This window comes from Nicotiana tomentosiformis, chromosome 12 (genome assembly GCF_000390325.3).
Source record: "Nicotiana tomentosiformis chromosome 12, ASM39032v3, whole genome shotgun sequence".
NCBI classification, from domain to species: domain Eukaryota; kingdom Viridiplantae; phylum Streptophyta; class Magnoliopsida; order Solanales; family Solanaceae; genus Nicotiana; species Nicotiana tomentosiformis.
Window position 1 is genome coordinate 66,221,139 of NC_090823.1, and position 23,985 is coordinate 66,245,123.

The 23,985-nt window shown below is 38.3% G+C and overlaps 1 protein-coding gene across 1 annotated transcript in view; it reads left to right on the plus strand.

Moving 5' to 3' along the window:
• The first annotated feature begins 1,961 nt into the window (after positions 1-1,961).
• Positions 1,962-23,985, plus strand: part of LOC104088912 (DNA gyrase subunit B, chloroplastic/mitochondrial) — a 35,428-nt gene continuing 13,404 nt past the window's right edge. Inside the window, exons 1-9 of the mRNA XM_009593675.4 lie at positions 1,962-2,283; positions 3,294-3,438; positions 11,039-11,119; positions 11,237-11,350; positions 11,764-11,820; positions 19,327-19,428; positions 20,896-21,046; positions 21,157-21,233; positions 21,654-21,764. Of these exons, the coding sequence (XP_009591970.1) occupies positions 2,141-2,283; positions 3,294-3,438; positions 11,039-11,119; positions 11,237-11,350; positions 11,764-11,820; positions 19,327-19,428; positions 20,896-21,046; positions 21,157-21,233; positions 21,654-21,764 (981 nt within the window). The 5' untranslated portion in view covers positions 1,962-2,140. The remainder of the gene's footprint in view (positions 2,284-3,293; positions 3,439-11,038; positions 11,120-11,236; positions 11,351-11,763; positions 11,821-19,326; positions 19,429-20,895; positions 21,047-21,156; positions 21,234-21,653; positions 21,765-23,985) is intronic.

Here is a 23,985-nt window from a genome sequence, read left to right on the forward strand (position 1 = left end):
TTGTCCTTCCACTTGAATAGAATCAAATGTTTGAAGCACCTCTTCAGTTATTGGTTGAGCTTCAACCATATTTATTTCCATTATCTGTTGGCATTTGTCTTGATTGTCTTGTTGAGTTTCTGTATTGACATGTTCAAAGGTGCTTGTAGAACCAACAACTCTTTCCGAAACATCAACAATGAAACGACAGCCCTTGAAGAGTGAATGACTTTTTAGTAACTCTATACATGTGTGAAGATCTAAATCTTTGGATACAAGCATTCCCTTGCTTGTTCCCAGATTGATATCAAACCATATCATTGCTTCAAATTTGTCTCTATCCAATTCAATAACTTCAAAGACCTGGTTAATGAAATCTTTAAATCGAATTGCCTCAGGTACTAGAACAAGCTTTGTTTGATGATCAAGATACTTATAGTCTGCAATCCATCTACCATTAAAAGCAACTATAATACATATTGTATCCATCCTGCAAGCCAAGAAAATGGGAAATTCAGGACATATTTATACAACAATCGTGAAGTTAAGGACATGATGTCCTAAACTTTATCAATACAAGTTGCAAAACACAGGACACTATGTCCTTAATATTTAGAACAACAGTCATGAAGTTAATGATATCATGTCCTAAACTTTATCAATACAAGTTGCAAATACATGACACTATGTCCTTAATATTTACACAGTAGTCATGAAGTTAAGGATATCATGTCCTAAACTTTATTAGTACAAGTTGCAAAAACAGGACACTATGTCCTTAATTTTTACACAGTAGTCATGAAGTTAAGGACATCATGTCCTAAACTTTATCAGTACAAGTTACAAAAACAAGACATTATGTCCATAACTTTGATATGTGCAGTCAAAATATTAAGGATATGGTGTCCTTAACTTGGATGTGTGCATTATAAAAGTTAAGGACATGGTGTCCTTAACTTTGATGTGTGCATTGTAAAAGTTAAGGACAAGCTGTCCTTAACTTTGATGTGTGCAGTGAAAATTTTAAGGACAAGCTGTCCTTAACTTTGATGTGTGCAGTATAAATGTTAAGGACAAGCTATCCTTAACTTTGATGTGTGCAGTAAAAATATTAAGGACATGATGTCCTTCACTTTGATGTGTGCAATGAAAATGTTAAGGACATGGTGTCCTTAATATTTAGAACAACAGTCATGAAGTTAAGGACATCGTGTCCTTAACTTTATTAATACAATTTGCAAATACATGACACTATGTCCTTACTATTTAGAACAACAGTTATGAAGTTAAGGACATCATGTCCTTAACTTTATTAATACAAGTTGCAAAACACAGGACACTTTGTCCTTAATATTTTTCAGAACAACAGTCATGTTAAGGACACCAAATCCTTAACATTATGTCCTCAATATTTACAGAACAATCACAGAGTTAAGGACGCGATGTCCTTAACGTTATCAATATAGAAAAGAAAAAAAAAATCAAATTCCTAGCATCTTATTCTTCAGTAACGAAATAAAAATCCACACAAATACACAAAAGCATATAGAGATATCTGAAACTTTAGAACTTACTGTAATTTTATGGTGAATTTTGGACGAGAAAGTTGAATTCTGAACTTAGACTGGAAGTTTGAAATCGGAAGAGAAGCTTCTGCAATTTTGGACGATCACAACAATTCTCTGCACGTAAGTTTGAGCTGCTGCTGATCATAAATAATGAGCGTATGTATCAGCGAAATCCTATATAGCAGAAGGGTATTTTCGTTCGGGCGGGTAAAAGTTTATTAAAGCAGTGGCTAAATACTAAATACATTTAAAATAGTGATTTAAAAGTAAATACATGTGTTATTACTGGCTATCTGTGCACATCGCCCCCCATTGTTCATAGGCCCGGAAAAGGCTCAATGGATAGCAGCCCAGACATTAATGTCGTATTGGCCGAAAATTGAATAATAGGGTTTAGAGGGAAAAAGTAAACTCAACAATTAAAAACAAAATAAAAAAAAAGAAATATTACTATTCGAACCAGAGGAAAGACACTCTCTTATCTTCTTCTTCTTCGTGGAATTCCCGCAAAAGCAAGAAACAAGACGCTATAGTAACCGCGGAAAGAAAGCTTTCAAAAGAAGTGTCGGCTTTGTGTTTGAGTAAATGTCTGAATGGCTCTGCTAAAGCCTTATCCTCTTCAACACTCTCTTCGCCGCATGGCTTCTCGCTTTCTTCTTCACTCTCACTACCACACCCATACTCTTTCCTTTTCCCCTATCTCTCTTTCTCGCCCCTCTATTGTCCTTAACACCAGGTTCCTTTCTCTCTCTGTCTCCCTCCATTATGTAGACTGTATACCTCTCTCTCTATTTATATGTGTGTGTGTATATTTATCTATTTCATTTATGTGTTTAAGTTTTAAAAACATTTTTTTTCTCTTATCTCTTGTTGAATGGGGAAAAAAATTAAATTCTTTGAGGGAAGAGCATTAAGGTTAGCTGAACTTTTTCTTGATATACGTGGTGTCTGGGTGAGCTTGCACGCACATCGGCTAATTGCATATGTACTCGATAATTTTTTCCACCAACAATTGGACATATGAGAGGAAATCACCTAGTGTTTTGCCTCTACTGGATTTGAATTTGAGACCTAATGGTTCTCGATCCACCACTAGGCCACACCCTTAGTGTCGGGCCAACTTAGGTTAGCTTCATTTTTGTTCAAATGAAGGGCATTTAATAGCAGGGGTCCCTTTTAGGAAGGGCTATGTTGTAACCATTTGAGGGAAATAATTGATTTTTTTGAGGGATTAATATAATGGTTTGGGTTGGGTGACTTGGTATAATGAAAGCTATTTTGACAACGGGAGCCTCTTTTTGATTTGTTTTTCTTTGGTTTTGCATTTAAAGAAGGGGGAAAAGGGCACCCTTGGCCTTTTTTGTGTTTATCCATTTTGTTTTTTGAACTTTAGTTGCTGGTGTAATATATTTAGTGAAGTGAGTTGTTCGTTGCACACTGACACATGTTCATTTGGTTCTTTATACGCTAATTTTTCTGTATTTTGAAAAACTAGATTATTGTTTCAGAACGGTGGGATAACTTTATTTTTGAGGAATATGAATGTTCTTGGTCAGCTTAATATTGTTAAACAGGAGGCTTTTGGTGCTTAATTTAAAGAAGACGGAAGTGCTACCCGTTTATTTGCTAGTTAATTTATTTTTTCGATAAGTAATGCAACCCTTTTCTTTGTTTGTAACTATTTGGGGTTTTCAACGTTTGCTTGTTGGGGTTATCTTTTTAAGAAACTTTGTGGACTTGTTTCAGGGTGATTAATAGGCTGAGGAGGCTATCAGATGCGATTTTGATTAGAAACTTGGTGTCTCCAAGAGCTTTTATGTCATCAAGCACTGCTACAGAGGCTTTTCAAGAAAATACAAAGTCAAAAGCTTATGGTTCTGAGCAAATTCAGGTGAATGACTATGATTATATTCATCATGTTGACGTTTTGTTCTTATGTAAGATTGGAGAAAGCAAAGAACTTCTGATCATGCTGGAAAGTGACCCATTTTTTTGGAGTCTAGATAGTGTAGGTCCTTTCTTGAAATCCGAAAGAGGATATCACTCTGTGGCCGAGTGTGTTCCAGTGAGATACTCTCAGTCTGGAGTAATGTACACAAAGATGGGATTATAACTTGATACTGGATTTTAAGTTGGTGGGTGATTCGTTTTCTAATGTGTAAGCACTTTCAAAGACCAAAAGTGATGCATTGACAGGCATTTGACATGTCAAACAGGTACAGAATGCTTGAGAACAGCATGTGGCCCTTGCTATTATCGTACTTAGAACACTATGTATTTAACCTCACAGATAATTAACCAATCTCTGCTAGATAAAATGGATATGTCTGATTTCTGTATTAAGTATTTGATGATATTCTCTCTATTTGAAAATAAAATTGAAAAAAGATACAATAAAATGGTAGTGTCTTAGGATGGAAAATGTTTTATGTGGGGAAGTGTTTTACCTTGGGAAATCTTTTATAGGATCATTTTCCAATATTTAGTTGGGTATAAAATAATAAAGTTGATGAATATGCTGGCAGTCGAAGAGCTAGAGTAACGACCTTGGTCACAAAGGTTCGAAGAGGCAACACTAGGTGAATTCTTCTTATATACCTAAGCTTTCATAGCCAGAGGCCCAGAGCTATGCGGTGCTACGTTGGTGGGAGATAATAGATATAATAGGTACACAATGAATTAGTCAAGGAGTGCACAAGTTGGTCCAGACACAATCATTATTAAAATGAAGTGGATGATAGGGTACGAGGATAGTGTTATGGTAATGTTCCTCTGTATTAAAAGTTGATAACAATCTCTAAGTATTGGTTGAAGGCTTGAAGCAAGTGAATTTTTTCTGAGAGAGGTAATTATATTATGAGTGCAGCACTATGGAAGTGCTGAAACATTTACAGGTGCGCAAAAGCAAAAGAAGAATCCCTTTCTTATAGGGATTCTAAGAGGTTAAGTAGTGATTCTGCTTCAATTATGAATTCCTCCTTACATCAAAAGGAAAATAGAAGTATACAGTTAAATTTGATCTGCTGAATTGAGTTAGCTTTATCTTCTTTTTTTCTTTCCTTAGAAACAATCTACCTCATGTATGTTGTGATTGTATTCCACTACAATGTGCTGCTGCTCCTCTTTCTACATCTTTTCCAGCAATATAGTGGGTCTGAAGCAAGTGAATTGGAGCAAGAGTTGAGATATTTGTGATTGAAAATGACTTCCATTAGTGACGGAAGTCATATTGCTCCTTTTGGTGGAAAATAATTTCCGTTGAGAAAAGATTTTCCACAATTCAGTGTTAGCTAACATTAATTAACTTATTTTCTTCATACCAAACACACCTTAGTTTTTTGATTTTTGAAAATGATCATCCATATTTAAGTGATGTGGTGTTCTACATGTAAGTTATGAAAGAGTGCAATTCTTCCATTTCAATTTTGTTACTTTTGTTTATCTTTTTCGTTTTTCATTTTCATTTTCTTCTTTTACCTTTCTATCCTCTATTTAATCAAGGATATATATGTATTGTTTGCACGTTAATCTGCTCTATCAGTTTATTCTGTAGGTTTAGAGTTGCTTATTACTTGTAACTTAGTTTGACTGGAAAATAACCAACGTTCTCAAAGGCTCATTTAAGGCGCGCTTAAGCCCTGAAGCTCAAAAGCTCAGGGAAGGCGCTTCACCTCGCTTAAGCTGCACTTCAGTGTAAGGCAAGGCACTAAGGCGTGTGCCTCATGCTCATGAGTTCTCTGATGAATCAAGTTGCACTAAACACCAAATATAATCAGAAAATAAGTGCATTAGCAACAATCAAATAGGTGTATTAACTGTTAAGGATAATATTATGAATGTATTTTGTTACTTTGTCCTTGAATTACATATGTATTTTTTTCCCCTTCATTGCACCTTTTTTTATACCAAAACCACATTTTAAGTGCATTGTGCGTTTAAACCCCCAATAGACCTTGAGTGCTTTTTAGAGCTTTTTGCTTTTGACTACACTGAAACAAACATGCATTTTAGGATGATAAGGAAAATACTTAAATTAAAACAACTGCTTTAACAGGTGATGCAACACAGAAATGTCAAATATCTTATTTTGAGCATAAGTATATATGCACAAGTACATGCAGTAGATACATAGTGTCTATTGGATCATTGACTGAACAGTGAATAAACTCTACTATATTGTGCATTACCTTTATGGAAGTCTGCAAGTCATCGGTCAGCTTTTGAGTTACAGTTTACCTGGATAAGAATGTAATAGAGACAGTAACCTTCAGAATTCCCTTTCACTAGCAAGTGCAGCTTAATGCGAAGCAGATATATATAGTTATGTAGGATATCTTCTACTTGTGAGAAATAATACACGGGAAAATATTATGTTGTTGATGTACCCTAACTATAATACAAGTATCCCAATTTATAACAATACATAATACCTACACTATTCCTATCCATGTAGGACTATGCTTATTTACATAACAACTAACTAATACTCCCCCTCAAGCCGGTGCATATAAATCATATGTACCGAGCTTGTTACATATATAACTAAAATACGAGTACCGGTGAGGGGCTTGGTGAAAATATGTGCAAGCTGATCATTTGACTTCACAAACTTTGTAGCAATATCTCATGAGAGTATCTTTTCTCTTACAAAGTGACAGTCAATCTCAATGTGTTTAGTTCTCTCATGGAACACCGGATTTGATGCAATATGGAGGGCAGCTTGATTATCGCACACAAGTTCCATCTTGCTGATTTCACCAAATTTCAATTCCTTGAGCAATTGTTTGATCCAAACTAGCTCATAGGTTGCCATAGCCATTGCCCTATATTCTGCTTCTGCACTAGACCGAGCAACTACATTCTGTTTTTTGCTCTTCCAAGATACCAAATTGCCTCCTACTAAAACATAATATCCAGACGTAGAACGTCTATCTGAAGGTGATCCTGCCCAATCAGCATCTGAGTATCCAACGATCTGCTCATGGCCTCGATCCTCAAACAATAACCTTTTTCCTGCAGCCGATTTTATATACTGAAGAATGCAGACAACTGCATCCCAATGACTATCACATGGAGAATTCATAAACTGACTTACAACACTCACATAAAAGGAAATGTCAGGTCTAGTCACTGTGAGATAATTTAATTTACCAACCAGCCGCCTATATCTTGCAGGATCGCTAAGCGGCTCCCCCTGTCTTGGCAGAAGTTTAGAATTCGGATCCATCGGAGTGTCAACAGGTCTACTGCCTGTCATTCCTGTCTCTTCAAGAATATCTAAGGCATACTTCCGTTGTGAGATCACTATACCCGAGCTAGACTGAGCGACCTTAATACCCAGAAAATACTTTAATCTACCCAGATTCTTAGTCTGAAAGTGTTGAAAAAGATGTTACTTCAATTTAGTAATACAATCATGATCATTGTCGGTAATAACAATATCGTCAACATAGACCACCAGATAAATACATAGACTTGAAGCAGAATGTCAATAAAACACGGAGTGATCAGCTTCACCCAGAGTCATGCCAAACTCCTGGATAACTGTGATGAACTTACCAAACCAGGCTCGAGGAGACTGCTTTAGACCATAAAGTGGCCGGCGCAAGCGACATACAAGGCCACGAGACTCCCCCTGAGCAACAAAACCAGGTGGTTGCTCCATATAAACTTCATCCTCAAGGTCACCGTGAAGAAAAGCATTCTTAATGTCCAGTTGATAGAGAGGCCAATGGCGAACAAAAGCCATGGATAGAAAAAGGCGGACTGATGCTATTTTAGCCACGGGAGAGAAAGTATCACTGTAATCGAGCCCAAATATCTGAGTATACCCTTTGGCAACAAGACGGGCCTTACGTCGATCAACCTGGCCATCCGGACCAACTTTGATTGCATAAACCCAACGACAACCAACAGTAGATTTACCTGAAGGAAGAGGACCAAGCTCCCAAGTACCACTCGTATGTAAAGTAGACATCTCTTCAATCATAGCTTGTTGCCATCCTGGATGAGACAATGCTTCACCTGTAGACTTAGGGATGGAAACAGAGGACAAATATGATATAAAAGCATAATGGTGTGATGACATACAATGGATGATGATAACTTAAACCGACATAATGAGGATTAGGATTAAGTGTGGTCTGTATACCTTTCCGAAGTGCAATCAGTGTACTATGAAGAGACAAGTCCGCTGTAGGAGCAGGGTCAGGTGCAGGATGTGAATCAGCTGGGCCTGATGCTGGGCGCGAACGACGATGATAAGTCAAGAGTGGTGTTCCTGTGATTGGGGATCTAGGAGGAGCAATACTAGACTCTTCAACGGTTGGTATGGGTAAGACTTCTGTGGCTGAAGGTGGAGGAGGAGCTATAGTAAACTTCTCAAAGGTCGGTATAGGTAAGACTTCGGACATATCAAGGTGGTCAGAAGAGGTAAAGAAAGGTTTAGACTAAAAAAATGTGACGTCAGCTGACATAAGGTACCTATGAAGATCAGGTGAGTAACAACGATATCCCTTTTTAACACGAGAATAACCCAGGAAGACACACTTGAGAGCACGAGGAGCTAACTTATCTTTCCCAGGGGCTAAGTTATGAACGAAACATGTGCTCCCAAAAACACAAGGGGGAAGAGAGTATTAGGGTGACTGGGGAAACAATACTGAATACGGAATCTGATTCTGGATGGGAGATGAAGGCATCCGATTAATCAAACAACAGGCTGTGAGAACTGCTTTGTCCCAAAAACGTAACGGAACACGAGATTCAATGAGAAGTGTGCGAGCAATCTCAATGAGGTGCCTATTCTTTCTCTTTGCAACCCCATTTTGTTGAGGGGTATAAGTACAAGATGTCTGATGAATAATTTCTTGAGAAGTTATAAACTGCTGAAACTGAGAGGATAAATATTCCAAGGCATTATCATTACGAAAAGTGCGAATAGAAACACCAAATTGATTTTTGATTTCAGCACAAAAATTATGGAATATAGAAAACAACTCAGAACGATCTTTCATTAAGAAAAGCCAAGTACATCTTGAATAATCATCAACGAAACTAACAAAATAACGAAATCCCAAGGTTGAGCTGACTTTACTAGGACCCCATATATCAGAATGAACTAAAGAGAAAACAACTCTGCATAACTCTTAACACTACGCAGAAAGGAGGCTCAGGTATGTTTCCCAAGCTGACACGACTCACAATCTAATGTAGACAAACTAGATAAACTAGGCACTTCTTCTGAAGCTTGGATAAACTCGGATGTCCTAAACGTCTGTGAATTAGGTCTGGAGGATTTGTAACTAGACATGCTGTGGAGCGATTTAGTGAGTCAAGGTAGTAAAGGCCTTCTGATTCACGCCCTGTGCCAATTGTCTGTCCCGTACGGCGGTCCTGCATAATAAAAGAATCATGAATAAAATATATACCACAATGGAGGGCACGAGTCAAGCGACTAACAAATGCAAGACTAAAAGGACGGCCAGGGACATAAAGAACGGAATCTAGAGTGACAGAAGATAGAGGATTAGCTTGTCCAACTCCTTTTGCTTTAGTTTGAATCCCATTGGCTAAAGTAATAGTGAGAAGAGACTGTGAATACACTATATTCGACAAAAGTGATTTATTACCAGAGATATGATCAGAAACGCCTGAGTCCATGACCCATGGTCCAAGAGTACTAGACTGGGAAACACAAGCAAAAGAATTACCAGCAACATGAGTATCAATCTGAACAACCGAGGCTACTTGTGGAGATGTCTGCTTAGTTGCTCGATACCGAAGGAACTCATTATATTCCCCTTCAGATAAAGAAAATCTCTGGTTACCTGTAGTCTCGGTCTGAGCAACATAAGCATTTTTAGGTGGTCGACCATGTAAAGAATAGCACACTTCACGAGTGTGTCCAAGTTTATGACAATAAGAACACTTGGGTCTAGATCTTCCAAAAAGACCTCCTCCTCGTCTATTCTCCATAGTTTGAGATGCCCGATTTTCCACTGGGATGCGAGATTAGTGGAGTCAAGTGTCTGTGATGAGATCATTGGGTGACTTGGTGCTGCAATAAGGCGAAGTAATCAAGAGAACAATTCATCAACTGTAGGGACAATCGGACTAGCCAAAATCTGGTCACGCATTGAATCAAGGTCATCAGGAAGTCCAACGAGTGTAAGAACTAGAAACATCTTTTGTTGTTGCTCTTGTTGCTTTTCAATGCTAGCAGAAACTGTCATCAACTTCTTGAATTCCTCCATGACTGCCTGTACTTGTCCCAAGTAAGTCGACATATCCAATTCCTGTTTCTTCAAACTCGTCATCCGCGATATCACATCATAGAAACGAGATATGTCATTAGCGTATAAAGTACGAGCCCTTTCCCAAACTAAATGACATGCCTGGAATGGACGAAACAAAGGCATCAATTTGGAATCAATAGATCGCCACAAGATACTACATAACCGAACATCGATCTTTTTCCATTGTGCTTTGGCCTTTTCATTTCCCTCACTAGCTTTTTTGGTTAAGTGATCTTGAACACCTTGACCTTTACACCACAACTCCACAGACGAAGCCCAAGATAAATAATTTGAACTTCCAGGTAGGGGTTCAGAAGTAATCATAAAGGCTGAATTTTCAACTCCACTGTTCTTGGAACCAAAAGCATCAAGTCCGAGAGACATGATTGGATTAAATAATTACGAAGTCACAAAATTGGTGGCAAAATTGGTCCAAAATTGTGTTAGGTCACAGAAACAGTTAACAAGCAGCAGAAAGAATACACTGTAACCGCCGGAATCGGAAACAGTTGCTGTAATCGTCCAATAGTCGTCAAAAAATAAAAAAAGTTGTCGGAATGTGATGAAACTTGATGGGTAGTCGGAATTAGTAGGCGAGCAAACTGTCCTCAAGGAACTTCTCCAAAAAATGGCCGGAAAAGGTCGCACTCGCCGACGCGTGGGCTCACGCGCTCGCCAGAACCCTAGCTTCTGACGGCGTGTGAGGGCGCGTGAGGCTGCTTCTGCCGGAGAGGATGAGTGGGGTTTGGTCGCTGGACGATGACGGATCTTGTGGTAGTGTTGGATTTTACACAACACTAACGGAGAGAGAGATGACGCAAGACAACCGTGAAAAGTCACCGAAAAATTGAGGCACGGTGACTTTCGGCTGTATTCTGGTTCCCGGATGTGTCTCACCACCACGGCTCTGATACCATGTGAGAAATAATACACGGGAAAATATTATGTTATTGATGTACCCTAACTATAATACAAGTACCCCTATTTATAACAATATACAATACCTACACTACTCCTATTCCATGTAGGACTATGATTATTTACATAACAACTAACTAACACTACTTATTTGTTTCTCAGCAGTAATTTTCTTTTTAAATTGTTTGTTTTTTACTATTGAAAAATATTATTGATGTGGATAATATGTTGATCTTTTACCAGTAAAAATAACTATGCAAATTGCTGTCTCATTAGGTATTGGAAGGTTTGGATCCAGTCAGAAAAAGGCCAGGAATGTACATTGGAAGCACCGGACCTCGTGGTCTCCACCATTTGGTATCTCTAGCCTTCTCCGATTCCTTTCTTTTGATATATTTGGCGTTGCTAGCTACGCTTCTATTTATTCTTGACTGAACTTTTATTGTCCCAGTTATTGAACATATTTCCTTGTAGGTTTACGAAATATTGGATAATGCCGTTGATGAGGCACAAGCAGGATTTGCAACAAAGATAGATGTAGTCCTTCATGCGGATAACTCCGTGAGCATTGCTGACAACGGTCGAGGGGTATGTGCTGTCTTATTCTCTTGTGCAGAAGTAGGACTAACTTAATAGGAGATTGCACACACTAGCTTATGTAAATATTGTGTTTTCCTATCATCTCATAAAGGATTGACTCAACCTTCTCTTGAATATTCTGCTGTCTTAGCACATAAGATGATGTTTGTGTCATCAAGCTGTTCATGTTTGTGATTTTCCCCTGTTCTCCCTTGCTTATTTCCAGTCCTTCCTACCTTTCAAGGAGAGGTCCTGGACGCTGCATGTGATGGAAATGGTTTTAGGAAGTGTGCTAATAAGAAATTGACATGCTTGTATATGGTTGTCAAAGCTCCTTGAAGTTCCCATTCTGTTCAAAACCTCACGCTTGTTGATAAAAAATTGGTTCTCATTAATAATGCATTTTGTTGGGAATTTTTCAGATTCCGACAGAGTTGCATCCAGTGACAAAGAAATCTTCTCTGGAAACAGTTTTGACGGTATGTTCACATGGGATAGCCATTTTCAGGCTGTTTTTAAACACACACACACACACATATATGTTTATATGTTTTTTCCTACTCAGTGGATGGGGCTCAGTGTCAGCTTCTCATCTAACTACAAGTCTATAAAAATGTGTCCAAAGTTATGAGATTTTTTTAACCTAACATTGTTTGAGAAATTTTAAATTTTGGAAAATCCTCGGAGCCTGTGAAATCAGAAGGAAGAATTAAGAGTTATGAAAACCTGTTATTGAACTCCCAAAGACGGTTCCTCAATAATGAAAGATTGAAGGTATTCCTTTTCAAAAAAAAGAAAAAAAGAAAAAAGAAAGTGAAAGACAAAGTGAAAGACGGAAGGTATAGTTGCTTCAAGATTCAACAGTCAGTTTTGTTCTCGGAGCTTTGGTCATAGTTGTAAGAGTGCACCGCGTAATACGTGGGTTAAGCGCACGTAATGGGTCCGAACGTGCCGCAGACAAAGCCTGGTATTTAATTGGAGAAGTGTAGATGCTTAGTATCCACTGATTTTCGAACCGTGCGCCACTGGCTCTCGGGAATTTCTCGGTTATAAAAGTAAAAACGATTCAACAATCAGTAATCTCTCATTGAAATTTTATAGAAGAGTTCAGTGGCGCTTAGTTGTACTCTCCTATGGCTTTCTTCCCCAGTTGTCTTATCCTGCCCATACCTATGGTGATTTTGTATGAAGTATCAACCAGTGCTAGCATAATCTTCTATTTAGTATGATTGGCCCACAAAACATGACCTAAGAAACTCGGAGCAGTAGTATTAGTGACCCGAAGTTTATGTGCTTTACAAGAATCTTCATCAGCCATTTTAAAAACACTACAACAAAGTGGGTGCAAACATTAGAGATTAGGGTTTACAAAAAACACTAGGTTATTTCATCACATCTGCTTAATCCTTGGCGAGCGGAGTTACCCGATACATGTGCTGGTGGGAGGTAGTAGGTACCCGTGGAATAGTCAAGGTGCGCACAAACTGGCCTTGACACCACCATTATAAAAAAAAAGAGAAGCAATATTTAGGGGTGTCAATGAATATTTAAAAACCGATTAAACCGGCCGAACCGTACCGTGCCGAATCGATTTTTAGGTTTCTTTTAATAAAACCGTAGGATTTTATATAAATCTATAACCGTGCCGATAATTAGGGTAGAAAAAATACCGAACCGTACCGACTAAATTTACACGGGAAAATATATTTATATATTAAGTTTAAAAAGAATAATGTATTAAAGTTTTTTTTGGGCCTTGGAATTGTGAAAACGGTTACAAGCCAACAAGTAATTAAACTCAAAATCCTAATTCCAAACCTTTAATTTTACTCCTAATGAAACTAAATTATTTCCAGCATATTCCCTAGCAAGATACAAGGTATTCTAGCAATTAGTAGCAAACTAGCCTTTCGTATGATTTAGATTTATCATTTTGAATATTTAATCTTCTATAGACTTTATTTTTGAGTTCCAGCTTGGTTAATATCTTTTCACTCGTGTGATTTATATTTTCTTTGTCTTTGTTTAGTTTCTTTTACGCTGCTGTAGAATAGTTGATGGATCTATGCTCTGGCCATCTTTCATATTTTCTTAATTCATCATCCTTTAAACAGTAAAAATGTCTAGAGAGATTGCTAAGTCCTATAAAAGTACGTATGTTATTGCATTCTACTTCTACTAGTGACTTTTAAATGACGCTTAAAAAAATATCGAAAATTAACCAAACTGTACCGATATCGAAGAAAAACCGACATGATTATGACGGTTTCGAAAAGTCTAATTTTGATTATACACGATAGAATAACCGAAAAAATGGTATGGTACAAATTTTAGAAAATAACCGTCCGAACCGAACCATTGACACCCCTAGCAGTATTGCTTGAGTAAGGTGCAAGGTTACTGCATAATCACATGCTTAAGCCGAAATTCAGAGAGGTATTTTCTTAAATTGTATTCAGAAAGGTGCTTTTAAAGCAGTGCCACAACTCATAATTAAATAGACTAATTCACTCTTGTGTAGGTTTTCTACTTTTTGGTATACCTCTTGTATACGTGTATGTTTTGCCTAAACGTTAATAAAATTTATTACCTTTAAAAAACAATTGAAGCACAAACTCACTCTTGCTTATTGTTTATATAAATGGATCTAATAACAACAACAACAAACCCAGTGTAATCCCACAAGTAGGGTTTGGAGAGGGTAGTGTGTATGTATACCTTACCCGTATCTTGTGAAGGTAGAGAGGCTGTTTCCGGTGGATCCCCCGACTTAAGGAAAAATGAAAAAAGAAGCAGTAACAACAAGCAGTAACAACATTAAGATAAGATGATAAGATAACCGAAACGAAAGAAACAACAGGTAGTGATATAAATCTAGGAATAAGAAAATACGAGAGTAATACTAATATAACTGGTATGGAAAAGAGATACGTCCGACTACCTACCATTAATATAACTTGTGAAGGTAGAGAGGCTGTTTCCGGTGGACCCCCCGACTCAAGGAAAAATGCAAAAAGAAGCAGTAACAACAAGCAGTAACAACATTAAGATAAGATGATAAGATAACCGAAACGAAAGAAACAACAGGTAGTGATATAAATCTAGGAATAAGAAAATACGAGAGTAATACTAATATAACTGGTATGGAAAAGAGATACGTCCGACTACCTACCATTAATTCTCGACCTACACACCCTCCTATCAAGAGTTATGTCCTCTGAAAGTTGAAGCTATGCCATGTCTTGCCTAATTGCCTCTCCCTAATACTTCTTAGGCCTACCTCTATCTCTAGAGATCCATTTCATTGTGTATGTTGAAAAGTTTTGTTGATTATTGTGAGAAAGCATGAGAGAAAATATTATTGATTATCTGAAGTGTTGTATGACACCCTGTTTATATATAGTGATTACATAATAATAGGTATCTACTTCTCAATGTGGGACACTATACATGACGAACTACTTAACACTCCCCCTCAAGCCGGTGCATATAAATCATATGTACCAAGCTTGTTACAGATGTAGCCAATACGAGAACCAGTAAGAGACTTAGTGAAAATATCTGCTAGCTGATCATTCGACTTCACAAACTTTGTAACAATATCTCATGAGAGTATCTTTTCTCTGACAAAGTGACAGTCGATTTCAATATGTTTAGTCCTCTCATGAAACACCGGATTTGACGCAATATGAAGAGCAACTTGATTATCACACACCAGTTCCATCTTGCTGATTTCTCCGAACTTCAACTACTTGAGCAACTGCTTGACCCAAACTAGCTCACACGTTGCCATAGCCATGGACCGATATTCGGCTTCGGCGCTAGATCGAGCAACTACATTCTGTTTCTTGCTCTTCCAAGAGACCAAATTACGTCCTACTAGAACACAATATCCAGACGTAGAACATCTATCAGAAGGTGATCCTGCCCCATTAGCATCTGTGTACCCAACAATCCGCTGGTGGCCTCGATCCTCGAATAGTAATCCTTTGTCTGGAGCTGACTTTATATACCGAAGAATGCGAACAACTGCATCCTAGTGACTATCACAGGGAGAATCCATAAAATGACTTACAACACTCACCGGAAAAGAAATGTTAGGTCTAGTCACTGTGAGGTAATTCAATTTGCCAACCAACCTCCTATATCTCGTAGGATCTCTAAGAGGCTCCCCCTGTCCTGGCATAAGCTTAGCATTCAGATCCATAGGAGTGTCAACAGGTCTGCAGCCCATCATTCCAGTCTCCTCAAGAATGTCTAAGGCATACTTCCGCTGTGAAATAACAATACCTGAGCTAGACTGAGCGACCTCAATACCTAGAAAATACTTCAATCTGCCCAGATCCTTAGTCTGGAAGTGCTGAAAGAGATGTTGCTTCAGATTAGTAATACCATCCTGATCCTTATCAGTAATAACAATATCATCAACATAAACCACCAGATAAATACACAGATTAGGAGTAAAATGCCGATAAAACACAAAGTGATCAGCTTCACTACGAGTCATGCCGAATTGCTGAATAATTGTGCCGAATTTATCAAACCAAGCTCGAGGGGACTGTTTCAAACCATATAGTGACCTGTGAATCAGCATACAAGACCACTAGACTCCCCTTGAGCAACAAAACCAGGTGGTTGCTTCATATAAACTTCTTCCTCAAGATCACCGTAGAGAAAAACATTCTTAATGTCTAACTGATAAAGAGGCCAATGACGTACAACAACCATGGATAAAAAGACACGAACATATGCTACTTTAGCCACAGGAGAGAAAGTGTCACTATAATCAAGCCCAAAAATCTGAGTGTATCATTTTGCAACAAGACGAGACTTAAGCCGATCAACCTGGCCATCCGGGCCGACTTTGACTACATAAACCTAACGACAACCAACAATAGACTTACCTGAAGGAAGAGGAACAAGCTCCCAAGTGCCACTCGCATTTAAAACAGACATCTCGTCAATCATAGCCTGTCGCCATCCTGGATGAGATAGTGCCTCACCTGTGGACTTAGGGATAGAAACAATGGACAAAGATGATATAAAAGCATAATGAGGTGATGACAGACGATGATAATTAAACCTACATAATGGGGATTAGGATTAAGTGTGGATCGTACACCTTTGCGGAGTGCAATTGGTTGACTAAGAGGAAACAAGTCCGCAGTAGGTGCAAAATCTGATGCAGGACGTGAATCACCTGGGCCTGATGCTAGACGTGGACGACGATGATAAGTCAAGAGTGGTGGAGCTGCAGAAGGTTGAACTGGATTAGGTGGTGGAACTGGAACTATAGGTGGTGGAACTGGAGCTATAGGTGGTGGAGCTGCAACTGGAGCTGTAGGTGGTGGAGCTGGAGTTGTAGAGGAAGATGAATGGGAGATAGTGACTGAATCTCCAAAAGATGAAACTGGTAGCACCTTAGAAATATCTAAGTGATTATCTGGACCTGTGAAGTATGATTGGGTTTCAAAGAAGGTAACATCAGCGAACATAAGGTACCGCTGGAGGTCAGGAGAATAGTATCGATACCCCTTTTGCGTTCTCGAGTAACCCAGAATACGCACTTAAGAGCACGAGGAGCTAACTTATATTTTTCCGGAGTAAGGTTATGAACAAAACACGTGCTTCCAAAGACACGGGGTGGAAGAGAGAACAAAGGTAAGTGGGGAGACATGACAGAGAATGGAACTTGATGCTGGATAGCTGCAGATGGCATACGATTAATAAGATAGCAAGATGTAAGAACTGCATCCCCCAAAAACGCAATGGAACATGAGATTGTATGAGTAGGGTACGAGCAGTTTTAATAGGATGTCTATTCTTTCTTTCAACTACCCCATTTTGTTGAGATGTGTACGGACAAGATGCTTGATGAATAATCCCATGAGAGTTCATAAATTGCTGAAATGGGGAAGACAAATACTCTAGGGCATTATCACTACAAAATGTGCGGATAGGAACCCCAAATTGATTTTGAATTTCAGCGTGGAAGGTCTGGAAAATAGAAAACAACTCAGATCAATTTTTTATCAAAAATATCCAAGTGCATATGGAATAATCATCAATGAAACTGATAAAGTAGCGGAATCCCAAGGTAGAACTGACCCGACTAGGACCCCAAACGTCTGAATGGACTAAAGTAAAAGGTGACTCTGCTCGATTATCAAGACGCCGAGGGAAATAGGAGCGGGTATGCTTACTGAGTTGACATGACTCATACTCTAGAGTGGACACGTGAGATAAACCGGGTACCATTTTCTGAAGTTTCGACAAACTGGGATGTCCCAACCGTTTATGTAATAAATCTGGCGAATCAGTAACATGACAGGTTGTTGAAGGAAGACAAGATGTGAGTCCATGTGATTTAGCAAGGATAAAGTAATAAAGTCCATTTGATTCACGCCCGGTACCAATGATCCGCCCCATACTGCGTTCCTGTATAAAAACAAGGTCATCAAGAAATAAAACAATGCATTTAAGTGATTTGGCTAAGCGACTAACGGCTATGAGATTAAAAGGACTACTGGGAACATAAAGAACTGAATCTAAAGGTAGCTCGCCGGAAAATTTCAAAATTGTCGGAATCTGGCGGAAACCGTACTGGTGGACTCGGAATTGCTGTGCGAACAGGCTGTCCTGAAGAAGCTCGGCCAAAAAACGGCCGGAAGAAGCCTCACGCGTCGGCGCGTGAAGTCGGAGTCTCGTCGGAAAATATTCTTCCGGCGGCGCGTGAGGGCGCGTGGGAGGGGTCTGCTGGAGAAATTGTTACGGGTTGGTCGCTGGAAGCTGATCTACCTCGTGGTGGTGTTGGTTTTTGCACAACACCGATGGAAATGAACTTTTTTTCTGCGGACAGTCCTGATTTGCCGGAAAAAGGCTTTTTTTTTTTCCCGGAGTCGTTGGAATTTATGCACAACGATAACTATCTCACGATTGCTCTGATACCATGTGAGAAAGCACGAGAGAAAATATTATTGATTATCTAAAGTGTTGTACAACGCCCTATTTATATACAGTGATTACATAATAATAGGTATCTACTTCTCGATGTGGGACACTATACATGACTAACTACTTAACAATTATAAGCTCCTAGTTATGTACTGTACAACCAATAATATTGTAGTTTCCGGCATTTAAGTGATTTGGCTAAGCGACTAACGGATATGAGATTAAAAGGACTACTGGGAACATAAAGAACTGAATCTAAAGGTAGCTCGCCAGAAAATTTCAAAGTTGTTTGAATCTGGCGGAAACCGTACTGGTGGACTCGGAATTGCTGTGCGAATAGGCTGTCCTGAAGAAGCTCGGCCAAAAAACGGCCGGAAGAAGCCTCACGCGTCGGCACGTGAAGTCGGAGTCTCGTCGGAAAATATTCTTCCGGCGGCGCGTGAGGGCGCGTGGGAGGGGTCTGCTGGAGAAATTGTTACGGGTTGGTCGCTGGAAGCTGATCTACCTCGTGGTGGTGTTGGTTTTTGCACAACACCGATGGATATGAACTTTTTTTCTGCGGACAGTCCTGATTTGTCGGAAAAAGGCTTTTTTTTTCCCCGGAGTCGCTGGAATTTATGCACAGCGATAAATATCTCACGATTGCTCTGATACCATGTGAGAAAGCACGAGAGAAAATATTATTGATTATCTAAAGTGTTGTACAACGCCCTATTTATATACAGTGATTACATAATAATAGGTATCTACTTCTCGATGTGGGACACTATACATCACTAACTACTTAACAATTATAAGCTCCTAGTTATGTACTGTACAACCAATAATATTGTAGTTTCCGGCTTTTAAAATTTATTACATTCTTTTGAATTGACTCTTGTGCTACTTACTGATGTTGTTTGCACTGTTGGAGATAGTATAAAAATCATGGAAATCAATGTTTATGAATTTCTATCTATATGGAAACCATGCTTTTAGAATAGACAATGAACCAAGAGTATATCTTGATGATGTGGTAGCAAATTGTGCAGGTTTTGCATGCAGGTGGTAAATTTGGAGGCTCAAGTAGTGGCTATAATGTGTCTGGTGGATTACATGGTGTGGGCCTGTCAGTTGTTAATGCATTGTCAGAGGTATCAATATCATATTTTGAAAGATTTCTGCTATCATTTTCCTATACACTGATAATGAATGTAGAATTTGTAATTTAGAAAATATTTGTGCTATAGCCGCCCCTTTTCTTTTGTGACAGTTGTAGCTAGTTTTTCTGCTCTTAAATGGGTTGCTTACTGTCCTTCGTGTTTTATCCCTAGATTGCTGCTATTACTTGTTCCTGCCTTGTTTCGGTTTTCTGATTGCATTACTTAGTGTTAGTTTTGTATTTTCGCTTCGATTGTCAGATTGGTTTGCTTGTTATTGCCCCTTCACTTTTTCCTTCCTGAGCCGAGGGTCTACCGGAAACAGCCTCTCTGCCTTTTTAAAGGCAGGGGTAAGGTCTGCGTACACTCTACCCTCTCCAGACCCTACTTGTGCGACTACACTGGGCTTGTTGTTGTTGTTGTAAATGGGTTGCTTACTTTAGCTTTATGTTGTTCTCTTGTTAACTAACTGTCTAAGGATACTTTAATCAAATTTGTCAGTGCCATTGCTTTAACTAGATAACTAGTCTCTAGTGGTAGAATGACCTCAAATGTTGTTTACTTGCATATTTACAAGATTGTTTAAACATTCTCAGGTTTTTTCTTTTGTGACAAATATGTGCAGTTCAGGATCTTTCAAAATTTTGAATTGTATTCTAGACTTGTTGTTCTGGGTTTTCATTTTCAAAAGTTGATTATGCTCCTTTCTTGGGGTGCCATTTATCTCATTTAAGGAAAGCAGATATGAATTTGGGCTATAATCAGAGAGACTACATTCTGAAAATGATAGCAGACAATCCATTGTTCACCTCTTGCATGTGTGTACATAAATCAATAGTTAAGCAGTTCAACTTTTTATTCAGTGACCTTTTGATTTCTAAATAGAGCAGTGTTCCGTGAGTATCTAAAACGAAAAGTAGATAAAAGGAAATGAAATAATGTTTATAGTATTACATGTATTTGTAGTTATATTTTGTTTGTCTTGCTAAAAAAAAACTCTCTTTTTCATCAGATATGCTTTTTGTCAAAAATGTGACCGCTGATGGGTTTCGTCCTTTAATTGAATGGTACTAGTATGAGTGCGGTAATGTTTCATCTATTTCTTTTTTCTTCTCTTTCCTTTTGGGCTTTTGGTTGGGCGTTGGTCAAGATAGTTTGAAGAAGGCTTAGAGAATTGCAGTAAAAGAGAGAGAGAAGTGAAAGTAATATTAGGAGTCTTTACCCCTTATTGAATAAATGTAAGCACTTGGTACTGCAGTAACCCTGATGAATGGAAGAAATGGTCACAAAGACTGACATGAATGATGCTTGATTTGATTGCTTTTGTATATAATGTAGTTCTCATTGTTTTTCTGAGCGTAGTTGACAATGTTCAGCAAAATGCTTACATGCGTGATCACTTTTCCTTTGCTAGTCTTTCAGCTTTCTTGACCTAGTGGTCTATATCATGTTCTCTGATAGGCCCTTGAAGTTACCATATGGCGTGATGGTAAAGAATACCAACAGAAATATTCACGTGGGAAGCCAGTAACAACTTTGATATGTCATGACCTCCCGGTGGAAATGAGAGATCGACAAGGGACTGCCATTCAGTTTTGGCCTGATAAAGAAGGTAGTTACACTGTCTTCAATCTCCAAAAGATGTTGCTGCCGTCTCCTTTCTTGTCATGTTTCCATTTTCTGTATTAGCATTTAAAGTTCTGATGACATCTTGCTTTGCAGTATTCACAGCTGAAATACAATTTGACTATAACACCATAGCTGGGAGAATTAGGGAGCTTGCTTTCCTCAATCCCGAGGTATGTCAAGATTGTTCTCACAGAGAAAAGCCTACTTGCTCTTGCTGCTTTTAATTTATGAGCAAGTCGTTGTAGCTTCTTACTCTTTCACCTTTCAAAGAAGTCGAAATAGAAAGGGATAGGAACGATGCTGTCAAATGATGCCTTTGAGAGGTTTTGTTCGTGGAAGGAACTTCGGTGGCTGTTTGAATGTCTTCCTTCTTCAACCTATGGTTTAAGTGAAAATGCTTATGCCATTTGGTGACTGCATGTTGAAGTTCATTGCAATGCATTTGACATTCCTCACTTCTGCATGCTGCATTTTGGTGCATAATACATAAACTTCTTCAAAGAAATGAAAGCTTCTTATGCTTGATAACTATATTTTCATATGCAAGATTCATTTTAGTTTCAAACAATTGAGCATTTCTTTTATTTCAGCTCACAATTGCTCTCAAGAAGGAGGACATAGATCCAGAGAAGATCCAATGCAACGAGTACTTTTATGCTGGAGGATTGGTTGAATACGTGAAATGGCTGAATGCAGACAAAGTGTGTTTGTCTTTTCCCTTTTACTTTTCACACACTTCATTTTCTCTTTCAAATTTGGGAGTAATTGCTTGCTAATGAAAATTTAGAACTGGCGGTAAAGGCTTATTGCATTAAATTGACGAGCTTGAAAAAATTGTTCAGGTTATTTAGGGTGATCTCTCATACATACATGTCATGTTACATGGTGTCCTTGTCCGTAGGCATCACTTCTAGAAAAGTGAATGGAACCAGCAAATTATATTTTATTCTCCCTTGTTTCAAATTTGTCCTTCCCATTCTGATTTGGCACTATTATTAAGAGGACTTTAAAATTTGAGTTGTTTAATATTTGTTGTGAAGCATATTTGGATGTTTTTTCCTTATAAACAACATATCTTTTCGTTTGCATTACAGAATAATAAAATAAGGATGAAGCTGTATTCAGAAGAGTAGAACTGGTTTCTATAAAACATTTTGTGGTATATAATACTCCCTCCGTTTCAATTTATGTGAACCCATTTGACTGGGCACGAAGTTTAAGAAAAGACCGAAGATTTTTGAATTTGTAGTGTAAAATGAGGCGGGTTATAAATCATTGCATAAAGGTAAATTATTTCTAAAAAGGGAAAGGGGTCATTCTTTTTGACACGGACTAAAAAGGAAATAGGTTCACATAAATTGAAACAGAGGGAGTATGTATCTATAAAATACTTTGTGGTGCCATTTGAGTAATGTAGACAACATCTTGGGTAATTTCAAAGAGGAAAGGTGTCACGCCCCGAACTTGGGCCTAGACGTAACACGGCACCTGGTTCCTGACTATTTATGACTGAGCGAACCAACTGGCCGGCTGAATTAACATGTGATATCATAACATATTGAATGCGGAAGATAAACTAACACATGTTGATATACTGAAAGTCTGAATGATATAAATCAAAGTACGAAAACACTAATATAAGTCTGAAACATATCTGTAGCCAACATTGCTTAACATGAAAAGCATGCGACTATGTCTAATTGTTACTCTAGTCTATGAAGCATCTAATGAAGTACTGAAAACACTGACGGTCTGTAAATACTGAAAGATTGTAAAGTAATGATAATGCCCCGAAAGAACGGAGCTCACCCAATAGCTGGTACGAGAATCCTAGCGCTCTAAATCGTCAACCTTTAAATCATTACTTGTATCGTGAGATACAGGCCCCGGGCGAAAGGGACGTCAGTACATTTGAACTGCCCTGATATGTAAAGCAACTGAAAGAAAGAACTGTAAATTCTGAAATTGAAACTGACGACTGATGAACGACTGATGACTGAACAAGGAAGTAAAGATATGAATACTCCCTTTTCTGAATGATGAACCACCTGCTTATCTGAATAAATAATTTGCGGCCTCAAGCCCAATATATATGTGCACAAGCTACGGCTTCGGGCCCAAGTATACGTATACATAACTGCGGCCTCAGGCCCAAATACAAGTGTTCAACATTCAGGAATTTAAATTCAGGAACTGAGAATCATACTGCAATACGTGATGCTGAAATACTGAATCATACTGAGTTACATGATATTGGAATGCTGCATAGGAACTAGACTGAGACATGTATTCCTGAACTGATTATGAAAACTGAAACTTCAACTGTTTATGACATGCTGAGTAATCTAGACTGAGACTCATGGGCATCAAACACAAGTCTATATTGATTACCCACTGAGCTCACAACGTTCGGAATGAAAACCATGGACGAATTACGAAGCTAGAGAATAGAAGTTGTGCAACTATTTAATGAACTTAGCTTAACCATATTTCTGAGGCAATTAGTAACGTTGTAAAAGAAACGTAGTATAGTGAGTTAGCCTCACATACCTTAACTTCCTGCTCGAGCCTAATACAACGTTCGCCAACCCTTTCAACTTTAATCTATAGCAATACAAGTCAAAGGGATTCCATATTAGCAATAATACTCATGTTTTGGTCACTTAGGCATTTTATTAAACACCTTATGGGTGTAAAGCCTCATAGCCCTTATTAATGGTGTTTTCTTCGCCCAATTCTCATTCTACTACTTCTAGGTGATTCTACAATCCCAAATAGATGTAACTAACACCATTTCTCATCGCACAAATGTATATAACAATCTTAAGTCAACGACCCAAACCCTAGCATAGTTCATATGATTCTCTTTATCAAACCCATTTACTATTCTCCCAAGAACTCATCAATTCATAGCTATAAATG